At 36.7% G+C, this 11,757-nt stretch overlaps 1 protein-coding gene across 5 annotated transcripts in view; it reads right to left on the reverse strand.

Annotated features, from left to right (window-relative positions):
- Window positions 1-1,326: 1,326 nt before the first annotated feature.
- Window positions 1,327-11,757, reverse strand: part of Ggnbp2 (gametogenetin binding protein 2) — a 33,753-nt gene continuing 23,322 nt past the window's right edge. For 4 of the 5 annotated variants that reach the window (XM_015495357.2, XM_015495361.2, XM_015495360.2 and 1 more), the window contains 7 exons: window positions 10,710-10,884; window positions 8,910-9,104; window positions 5,857-6,004; window positions 4,399-4,524; window positions 4,169-4,317; window positions 2,814-3,062; window positions 1,327-1,967 (listed from right to left, as the gene is read on the reverse strand). In XM_015495357.2, the coding sequence (XP_015350843.1) occupies window positions 1,764-1,967; window positions 2,814-3,062; window positions 4,169-4,317; window positions 4,399-4,524; window positions 5,857-6,004; window positions 8,910-9,104; window positions 10,710-10,884 (1,246 nt within the window). In that variant the 3' untranslated portion in view covers window positions 1,327-1,763. The remainder of the gene's footprint in view (window positions 1,968-2,813; window positions 3,063-4,168; window positions 4,318-4,398; window positions 4,525-5,856; window positions 6,005-8,909; window positions 9,105-10,709; window positions 10,885-11,757) is intronic. The other variant, XM_015495358.2, reaches the window with a different exon arrangement.

Genomic DNA, 11,757 nt, shown 5'->3' on the forward strand with positions numbered 1-11,757 from the left:
AATTTTTTTTTTTTTTTTTTTTTTTAGTTTGTGTATGGACACGTTTTTTTATGTGGTGCTGAGTATTGAAAGAACCCAGTGCCTCACATGTGCCAGGCAAGCGCTCTTCCACTGAGCCACAACCCCAGCCCCAGTAAATGCAGTTTTTAACCAGGGTGTCCCTATGTTGCTCAGCCTTCCGAAGTGGCTGGGGTTACAGGTGCACACACCTGTTTCCCATGTCTCCTTTTTTGGGGGGTGGCAGGGTTGGTGGTACTGGGGATTGAATTCAAGTGCATTATTGCTGAGCCACATCCCCAGTCCTTTTTTTTTTTTTCTTCTTCTTCTTTTTTTTCAGAGAAGGTCTCACTAAATTGCTGACGGTGGCCTCAAACTTGGATACCCCTGCCTCAGCCTCCTGAGTCACTGGGATTACAGGCATGCACCACTGTACCCATGCGTTATCCATTATTTTAAAGATAAGTATATGGATAGAAAAAGGGGTAAAGCATGATATAGACCACAGCACTGTAATCTCAGGCCAGTGTACTCCTAAACCTTCTCGAGTTGCTGGTTTTATTCAGAGTAGAGCTCACTTTGCTATCTGCTCACTCAGGGTATTCCACCAAAGTTCTGAAAACTGCCTCATTTCTGCATTCTTTATATCCTTCCAAAGAAAAAGGGTCTCTGGGGCCCAGGATGTTGCTCAGTGGATTGCCAAGCATGCACAAGGCCCCAAGATGATCCCCAGCACTGCAACAGAAAGAGATAAAGAAAAAAGATCTTTGAATATTAATTCAAGGAACATTCATTTGCCTATCCTGTATTTTGCTCCAAGGACAAATATTAAAGCAAAACCAGCCATTGCTTTTAGAGATCTCAAAAGGACACCTAATTATAATGGTGGTGGAGAGGGGATAGGCCTCAGAGCCAAGTGCAGCCTTCTGATCCCAGTCACACATGTTGAGTAATTACTTATTATATAAGCCTTAACTGAAATTCTGTCAAGTGTTGTTTTCTTACTTTTGGGTCAATAAGAACCTCTGAATCGAAGAGGTGTTTTCTGTTACCACTTAGGGGATTTTAAATAATAACAAAGTTTTATGAAAAAGATGCTAGCCAGTATTTAAAGGTATTGCAGCAAATTTATTCTTTCAGAGCAAAAGACTAGAAACTGCTTTTCTCAATTGCCAACTCTGATCAAGGGAAAATTTTGTCTTCAACAATCCATATATCTCTATCCTCATATGCATTTCATCCTTACATAAACACTGGCCAAGTACCAAGTACAGGCAGCAAATATTAAAGTACTGCCACACATGAAGTAGAAACATGTACACCACATTCTACTATGCGTATTAATAAATATTCTTTATTTTAAATTTTGCACATCGCGCTTTAACATTACATCCAAACATTTCGCAAGTGGATGTCTACTTTGTAAAACCATATATTCAGCTCATTGTCATTTCTGTACAGAAGTATAAGTACAACATTACTTTTTGCCACTAAGTTGCTTTAGTAAGTCTCACAGGAAGAGAAACATTTAATGAAAAGAGATGGCTTAAATCATATGGCAGGCCTGCGCAGCCACAAAACTAAGGACACAAGCCTGAAGAAAGAACAAACTAATGAAGTTACCTCCACCGTCTCCCAAAACAAGAAAGAATCACATTGATTTAAGATAAAATTTTGCCATAAGTCACTAAATTAAGTTTTTTTGAAAGAGAAGGCGCAGTAGTCATCTTGAGTGTTTCATTGAAAGACAGATCTATTTTATTTATTTAATTTGCTCCAGCCGTTGTCAACCAGCCACTACAAATGGGCCTCTTGTGGTCATTTAAGCGGCAGTATTTGTTAAATTTCTCCTTCAGATGCTGTCGGTATTGTTCTCTATTGCTGTAGAAAGACTGATTATTAGCCATAAATGACTGTATTTCGTCTTGTGAGATAAAGATTTCCTCATCTGAAGTACATTCAGACTCATCCTGCAAATTAAAGCAGTAGTTAAGATCATGACTTTAAGAATGCAAAATGCTATGCTGACAGACTAGAAGGACAGCTAAAAATTAAAGCTTTTTAGTTTCAGTTCAGTCACACTAAGTCTTTAGTTGGAGTGTTTAATAAGCATCATATCCTTCTGTCTTAGAAAGTAATAAGTGAGAATAAAATCTATCTATTTAGAATAAAACCTAAATTCTATTTGGTTTGAAACCCCAAATCTACAATTTATCCTAGATGCCTCTGAGTCCATCAGAGTATCACCATAGGTATCTGCCTTTGAAAAAAATGATTAATTAGAGATGGCTGCAACAACTAGTTAAGCAAATCTGAACCAAACTTGCCATGCATGTGGGACCCCCTCACCGCCTCCACCCCCATCACTTATGGATCTGGTATAATTAAAATATCAGGAGTTGATGTCAATTATAAAGAGTTTTCCAAGCTCAGTTCTGCTTTTATATCACATGACACCTAAAGGAAGTAAACTAGAATGCAAGCTCTAGTTCAGATTCTATATTTTCTTTTCTGATCTCGAAGGGTAGCTACTAAAAATTACCACTCAGGTGGAATTTGCTTATAGAACACTTTACGGAGGCAGTTCCTAGATTAAATGTTACCTCTATCCTGTTCTCCTCCCAAGTAGTCTCTCATAACTTTGAGATGAAGAAGAAAGTGTGCTCTACAGCAGTTATGTAAAACACCAATGGGAGAAATAGTCACAAAATAATGGAATATTACCCTACATTTTTTAAAAAGTGTCTCTCTATGCCCCACCTGAAACCCTGAAATACTATCCCCTTATCCACAATAAGGCATAATGTACTACTTACAAGGAGTTCAACTAAGCTCTTGGCACCTTTTCCGGAATCAGGACCAAACAACATTTCTGTGGGTTCTGCAAACTGTGGTACATTTTTCCTATGCTCAAACCAAGGCAGTGGCTGCCCACCCTTTTCAGCACTGCAACAGCTTTCAGGATGTGCATCTTTGGTCTTGTCGCGGTGAAACACTGTGTGCACGGTATTTCCTGAGGTCTCTCGATTACCTGGATCTGTAATACAGCTTCCAAGCTTTTGGATCTGAAACCACAACAAAAGATTTCCCAAGTAAAAAGGCAGAGAATAGAGGCTAGGGTTGTGGCTCAGTGGTAGAGTACTTGCCTAGCACACGTGAGGCTCTGGGTTCGATCCTCAGAACCACATTAAAAAAAAAAAAATGAAATAAAGATATTATGTCCACCTACAACTCAAAAAATCGAACCCAGGATCTCGCATGTGCTAGACAAGCACTCTACTGCTGAGCTACAACCCCAGCCCCGGTGTTAAATCTTTAGAAGGAAAACTCAATAACAGCAACAGCTGCCAATTACTAAATACAACATATCTTAGATGCTATGCTAATCTGCCATATAATCTCATTTCCTCTTCATAGACCCTAGAATGATAGAAAATAGAAACTATTACCCAATTTTACAAATTAGAAAAAACTAAACAAATTTCTCAAGACTACATAGCTAATAAGTGAAAAAGTATTATGAAGAGAATGAACTAGATTTATAATTTGTAGACTTGTGGACAAATACCCTCATCCCCCGCTTGGCCCATAACCCTTTCATACACACACAGACAACCACAAGATGAGCAACCAATGGAAGTGCATGAAATACTCATTCTTAAAAAAAATACAATTCTATACTCAGCCATAAAGAAAAATGAAATTATGGCATTTGTCAGTAAATGGAAGGAATTGAAGATTATCATGCTAAGTGAAATAAGCCAATCCCCCAAACCAAAGGCTGAATGTTCTCTCTGATAATATGGATGCTAACACACAATAAGGAGGGGAGTAGAGAAGAACAGAAGTTCTTTGGATTAGACAAAAAGGAATAAAGGGAAGGGAAGTGGGAGGGGAATAGGAAAAAGCAAAATGAATCAGACATATGTGAAAACACCACCAGTGAAACTCCATATCATGTACAACCACAAGAATGGGAAGTTATACTCCATATATGTATAACATGTCAAAATACATTCTACTGTTATATATAACTAAAAAAAAAACAAATTTAAAAATTTTTAAAAGCAACAAAAACAAAACAAATCCTAGCAGCTAAGGTGTACATTTACTTCAAGGAAAACAGATCGTTCAACAGCAAAGGTTTAAAATTGCAATTTATGACACTTACATGTTCATCACATTTCAACAACTTGCTTTTCTTTTTCTTCTTTTTATTTTTTCCTTTTGTGTTGTTCTCTTCGGAATTTGCCCAACATTCAACGCAACTATCACCATCATCTTCTTTGTCTTCACAGTGATGAACACAGGAGTCATCACCTGCAAAAATCAATAATCATTCTTATTTATGTTCTTAAGTCAGCCATGTAGAAATAATTGGGAAGATTAATCTGAACCTACCGTGTTCATCATGATTACAAATGCCTTCAGTGCAGGCAACATCTGAACCCTCCCGGGAACCTGTTTCACTCCCCTCCATGCTAGATGAATATCCACAATCACTACCATTACAGTGTGGAGATATGCCTGAGAAAAAAATGAGAGTTAAAATTAATATACCAGGATTTATATTAGGACAAGGAAAGAACCAACTGGGAGCCACAGAAGATCTTCAAAGTTGGTGGTATATTGAAAATGAGTGAATAAATGAAAATGTGATTAGGGATTTACAGCTTTGTGCTTGTGTCAAACAATAACAAATTAAAGAACAAAGAGAAAAGAAATATTAAGCATCTGAATAAAGTATATGCTTTCAGCAAGAATATAAAGCAATTTTTTTCTTGTTGTTTTAAATTTTGAGACAGGTCTTATTAAGTTGCTTAGGGCCTCTCTAAACTGCTGAGGCAGGGGCTGGGGATGTGGCTCAAGCGGTAGCGCGCTCGCCTGGCATGCGTGCGGCCCGGGTTCGATCCTCAGCACCACATACAAACAAAGATGTTGTGTCCGCCGAGAACTAAAAAATAAATATTAAAAATTCTCTCTCTCTCTCTCTCTCCCTCCCTCTCTCACTCTATCTTAAAAAAATAAAAAAAAAAATAATAAAAAAAATAAACTGCTGAGGCTAGCCTCGAACTTGCAATCCTCCTACCTCAGCCTCCTGAGCACCTGGGATTATAGGCATGCACCACTATACATGGCTATAAAGCAATTTTTAAATTCTGGATTCCAAAATCTCTAAAAAGTTCTTATATTTAGGGTTGGGGTTGTAGCTCAGTGGTAGGAAGCTAGCCTAGCGCATGTAAGGCACTGGGTTCCATCCTCAACACCACATAAAAATAAATAAAGGTACTGTGTCCATCTATAATTTAAAAATATTTCTTTTAAAAAATTCTTACATTTAAAAATATTTTTTGGTGGTATTAGGGGTTGAACCCAGGAATGCTCTATACTGAGCTACATCCCTAGTCCTTTTTATTTTTATTTTGAAATAGGTCTTGCTAAGTTGCCCAGGCTGTTCTTGAACTTGTGATCCTCCTGCCTAGGCCTCCCAAGTAGGTGAGAGTACAAGCATGTGCACCACCACATCCAGCAAACTCTTATATTTAAAAGAAAGAACAAACTCGGTAGATTTTTTCTTGGGGGGGGGGGGCCTGGGCGGGGGGAGAAGGGGGCACTACCAGGATTGAATCAAGGTTGAATCAAGGGGCACTCAGCCATTGAGCCACACCCCTAGCCCCCTTTTTTTTGTATTTTATTTTGAGACAGGATCTCACTGAGTTGTTTAGGGCCTCAGTAAATTGCCTAGGCTGGCCTTGAATTTTCGATCCTCCTGCTTCAGCCTCGTGAGTCACCAGGATTACAGACATGTGCCACTGTGCCCAGCAAGAGTTAAATTTTAAAAATAAATTATTTACTTACCTTTTTTTATTTTAGGGGACCCCAAAAGATTGCCACTGCTAGGACAGGTACATGATGTATTTTCGTTGGTAACAATTACTTCTACACAACTATTACCATCTTCAGTGCTGCCACAGGCTTTGCAGCTATTTTCTATGAAGTCTGCTTCCTTTAAGTATGAACATTAAGAGACGGTAAAAAGATTAATCTCCATAATGGCTACATTTCAATTTCTTTTACTAATTAGGAGTTACAAAGTTACCAATTGAAAATATTCTTCTCATGAAAAATAATCAAGCCACTTCAAGACAGTAAACTATCAGAGAATAAGTTAAGAGTTAATAGTACCAAGCAAATTTAGGATAGCAGCTATCTCAAAATGTGGTCTACTGACCTGAGGGCGGTTCCCTAGGTCAAAACTATTTTTATTATTAATACTTAGATACTATTTGCATTTTCACTATATTAACACTTATACTGACATATTAACACTTATACTTTTGGTGTCAGTACACCAAAGCAGTGGTGTACTAAAAAGTACACTAAAAGTCATCATATTCTTCACTTGTCATGTACTTGCAGCAAAAATAAATAAAAGATATTTCATTTATGGTTTTTTTTTTCTCCCCCCATCACTGGGGATTGAGCCCAGGACCTACCACATGCTAGGCAAGGACCCAACCACTAAGCTAAATCCCAAAGTCATTTTTTAAATTCTGAGACAGGATCTCACTAAGTTGCTAAGATAGGCCTTGAATTTTTAATCCTCATGCATCAACCTTCTGAGTAGCTGGGGTTACAGGCATGTGCCACTACACCACCTTATGAATGTCTTTGATGAAGCAGTAAAAATATTCATTTTATTAGATATCAACTATGAACAGAGGTCTTTTATACACTCTACATGACCGATGAAAAGTATGCTTAAAGCACTTATGTTGCATACCAAAGTACAATGGCTACCTCAAGGAAAGATATTTGTGCAACTGAGCTGCAAGCTAAACTAGTTGCTGCTTTCCTGGAACCTCAGTTTCACTTGAAAGAATGAGAGAACTATGGTTATTCAGACTTGGATATTTAGCAGGTATTTCCTTGAAAATGAATGAAGTCTGTTACTTCAAGGAAAACAATGAAGGGTCTATTATTGTCAATGATAAATTTTAGCCTTTGAAATAATTGTCAGAAATTTTAAAATCTGCATATAATGTTGTAAACTTGAAGCTTCCTAATACAAAGATTTCTCTTTTTGTGTGTGTGTGTGTGTGGTGGGGGGTGTGGGGAGGAGTACTGGTGATTGAACTCAGGAGCATTCGACCACTGAGACTCAGCCCTACTTTGTATTTTATTTAGAATCCGAGTTGCTTAGCGCCTTGCTTTTGCTGAAGCTGGTTTTGTACTCGCAATCCTCCTGTCTCAGCCTCCTGAGCCACTGGGATTACAGGTCTATTTTTCTCTTTTGAGATGGGGTCTTAGCATGTTTCCTATAGGATAGTCTCAAATTTGTGGGCTCCCATGATCTCAATTCAGCCTCCAAGCAGCTAAGGCTACAGATGTGCACCCCACACAGCTCTACTACTTAAACACTTATCTAATGAGGTAAGTAGTGATTTTTAATATATGTGATTATCCAACATTATGTAATGAAATGTCAGTATCTGGATGGTCTGTATAACTCAATGAACCAGTATCTTTCAAATGAATTCCAATGCACATTACATGCATGAGTAAAAGACCTATTCAAAGTGTAACACAGTCCAAAAGATTTTAATTTAACAGATTATGAAGGCTGGGGATGTAACTCAGTGGTAAAGGACTTGCTGAGCATGCACAAGGTTCAATACCTAGAACCACACAAAAAAATAAAAGAATATGTTTTAAAGGGCATTTATAAAATGTCCAATCCACATTACAACTAATCTTTCAGAAACGAATACTTCTTGAGTTGAAGTATCAAAGGATATATTCAACTATATGAAAAAGCTATAGTAAAATAATCCTCCTATTTCCTATTATACACATATGTCTGTGTGAGACCAGACTTGATTCACGTGAGACCAGACTTGATTCACATTCTTCCAACCAGGCTAACAACACAAACCAAGTGAATGCAGAGGCAGATAAAACAACTTAACTGATCCTTCTAAAGATATTTGCATTAAAGATATTTGAAGATATTTGCAAAAATATAAGAATATTCTTTTTTCCCCCCAAATAGCTATTAAAAAAAAAAAAGTCAATTGATTAACATATAATGGGCTTATGGTTTTTTGTTGTACTAGGGATTGAACCCAGGGGCACTCTACCACCGGGCTACATTCCCAGCATCTTTTTCAAATTTTTAATTTAATTACAGACAATGACTTAATAAGTTGCCCAGGCTGACCTCAAACTTGTGGCCCTCCTGCCTCAGTCTCCCTAGTCACTGGGATTAGAGGCAAGTGCTACTACCCTAGCAAGGATTATGGTTTTTAAATTAATAAATAACTTAAAATTTCTGTTTTACTTTCTAATTCAGTAAGTATTATTAAGTATTTTTTAAAAAGCTCTTTGAGTACCTTAATTTTTAAGACTATAAAGGGATCTTGTGACCAAAAAGTTGAGAACTGCTCTAGATCATACACAGAGCTAACATTCCACATTTTGATTTTGATCTAACAGCACAGTAAAGTCAGGTAAAGAGATAACTATTCAACATTGTATAAAACAAATGCAACACATTAAAAATTTGGCTTACACAGAAAAAGCCAACACACCATCTGCAGGAGCTCACATCTGGAAAAGCAAAGTAAAAAATGTCCAAATCTAGCCAGGGATGGTGGCGTACATCTGTAATCCCTGTGAGTTGGGAGGCTGAGGCAGGAGGATCACAAGTTCGAAGCCAGCCTCAGCAATTTATCAATACCCTGTCTCAAAATAAAAAATACAAAGGACTGGGGACATAGTCAGTGGTAAAGTGCTCCTGGATTCAATGCCCAGTATTAAAAAATTTAAAAATGCCCAAATCTAGCAAAAAAACAATACTTCTATCCAAAGCAATATCTATACACATATGAATTGGTACTAAAGAATACTACCTTCTCTGGGCTTACTTCCTTTTCATCTGCTGTTTGTAAAGGAGTAGGAATATCACATACACACTTATTTTTTCGTCTATTCTTCCGTTTTTGGCGTTTCTTTTCTTGCTTGAGTTCTCTTACTCGTTCCTCTTCTGAAAATTCCTCACAGAGTTGTTCCAAGCGGCTAATACCCTGTACTTTTTCCACAGTCATCTATTATAAAAATAATTTGAGAGTAAATATTGATCATAACTTCATTTTTCCATGGGAATTCCCATTTGTTAAATTTCAATATCACACACATACAAATAATATTTCATGCTGCAATTTTACCAGTTTCCATAAAGAATTTTAAACTTTAGTACCATTGTTTTTCCCTTTTGCAGTGGTAGGGATCAAACCCAGGGCCTTGGCCTTGTTTTAATATTTTAAATAATGACAGTCTTAAAAAACCATTCAGAAAGTCAATGTACGACTAATCCCTCTTGGGAAGTTATACTTAACATAAACTCCTATTCCAAACCAGCAATCTCTTACTTTTAAATTTCAGAATTTCAATGATGTAGAATGAATAATAGTTCATTTTTTTACACAAAGAAAAGAGTTTTTAACCTAATTAGATGATCTAATCTCTTAAGACACCAAACATTCAGAGACAAAAAGAACTAAAAATCTGTTGCACGAAAATTAGTATGAATCTCAAACTCTCCAGAACAGGGTGCTTCAAAGTTCATGGGCTTGTGGAATTGTTTCCATCCATTCTCAAAAGGAACTAGTGAGCCAGTTAAAACGCTACAACTATGCTTTGGCATATACAAAATATTTACTAGCCAAATACGTATGTTGTATGAAAAAAAACATTACCAAACACAAGTACTAAATTAAAGAGTAGCATTATAAAAAGCCTTCAGTATGCTTCCAAAAATATTTATTTTGTGTGTGGTACTGGAGATCAAACCCAAGGCCTTGTGCATGCCAGGCAAACAGTCCACCAGTGAACTATATGAACTATACCTTCAGTCCCTAAAAGTTGCATCATGGCATGCATATTCCATTTATTTCAAACAACTGGACATCAGACAAACTGGAACTCATTAAAGGTTTCTAATTTTGTTGCTTACTATTTGTTGTTCTTAACTTTTCATTAGTTATTTTTCATAGTAGCATCTTTTTAATCAGCCATTTCAGTTTCTAACTCTAAGAAAGTCCAAAAACCAAGGCTGGTGAAATAACTGGATTAAAAAAATAAAGAAAAATCTACAAACTTCTAAATTGCAGTTCCCTAGGGCCCCTCTCTATTCAACGCCAAGAAACTTCAGAAGTGGATCAAAGCTCTGAGGCACAAGTGATTTAAGATTAAGATTAATTAAGATTCAATTAATTAATTAAGATTCAATCCAGTAACTTGACTGAGCACTCTTGGACATGGAAGCAGCCTACTATTCCTTTATTTTATTTTTTGGTACAAGGGATTAAACCCAGGAGCTCTTAACCACTGAGCCACATCCCAGGCCTTTTTAATATTTTATTTAGCAACAGGGTCTCACTAAGTTGCTTAGGGCTGCATTAAATTGCTGAAGCTGGGCTTTTTTTTTTTAAATATTAATTTTTTAGTTGTAGTTGGACACAATATACTTATTTATTTTTATGTGGTACTGAGGATCGAACCCAGGGCCTCCCCACATGCGAGGCGAGCACTCTACCGCTGAGCCACAACCTCAGCCACTGAGGCTGATTTTAAACTTGCAGTTTTCCTGTCTCAGCCTCATGAGTTGCTGGGATTATAGGAAGGCACACCTGGCAGTCTACTGTTTTTACCTCAAAGCTTTTGCGTAAAGCATCAACACCAAGATAGAAAAGCATCTGCCATGTCTGTTCTTCTGCCCGTAATTTTTGCCAGATTCGATGCAATCTTTCATAAAGATGAATTCCCAAGCAAGTTAGAACTTCTTCTTGAGCTATATCTATTGTCTTAGCATGCCTTTCTCTTCGCCTATAAAGGAGAATAAATCACACATTAATTCCTAACACCCTTAACTAAAATAATAAGAGATGAATAACACATCTTCAAGTTTAGATTTAAACAAAATCTACCAAATAACAAGACAGTTACATGTTTAAATTCAATATAAACATAAATACACAAGCACGCAAGAATGTAACCAACAAGAAATATATATACAAGTAGAACACAATCATAATATTGCTAAAAATAGTAATTCAGGAACTGGCTCTAAAGAGATGAGTTTTAGGGCACAGAGAAGTCATGTGAGTGTCTACTTCACAGTAGACATGACAGTTCCTTTCACGTTCCAATTGTAGTAAAAATGCCTATTTGTTGTTTGGTTAGTTAGTTGGTTTTGTAGGAGAATAGAGAAAGGCAATGCCAAGGTGATTTAATCAAGGGCAAAAAAAAAAAAACCCTCTAGGCTAGTCTCAATAGAGTGTTCACAGTACTACAGTGATAAAAGAGGTCTCTGAATTCTAAAATGCCTGGTTGAAAGTAGGCACTCAAATGAGGTTTCCTAGACCACAGATATAAACCACACAAAGGATTTGATTTATGCTATGAACAAGTTCTTCTGATTTTATTTTCACAACAAAGTCAGATATGACATGTTAGAACCTAACATATAAGAACCTTATATAATTTAACAATAATATAAAGTACACAGTTCATGAATTACATTCAATAAAGCATTTCTTAACCCCCTGCTGAAAAGATCTTACTTCTATGCAAACACCATAGTGAATAAAACCTAAACAAGTGAATAAAATCTAAACATGATAATGCATGAAGAAAAAAATCCTTCTAATCATTTTCAAGTGAAAATGATAATTTATAATAATGATAGCCAAAAGAAGC

Source organism: Marmota marmota, unplaced genomic scaffold (genome assembly GCF_001458135.2).
Source record: "Marmota marmota marmota unplaced genomic scaffold, marMar, whole genome shotgun sequence".
NCBI classification, from domain to species: domain Eukaryota; kingdom Metazoa; phylum Chordata; class Mammalia; order Rodentia; family Sciuridae; genus Marmota; species Marmota marmota.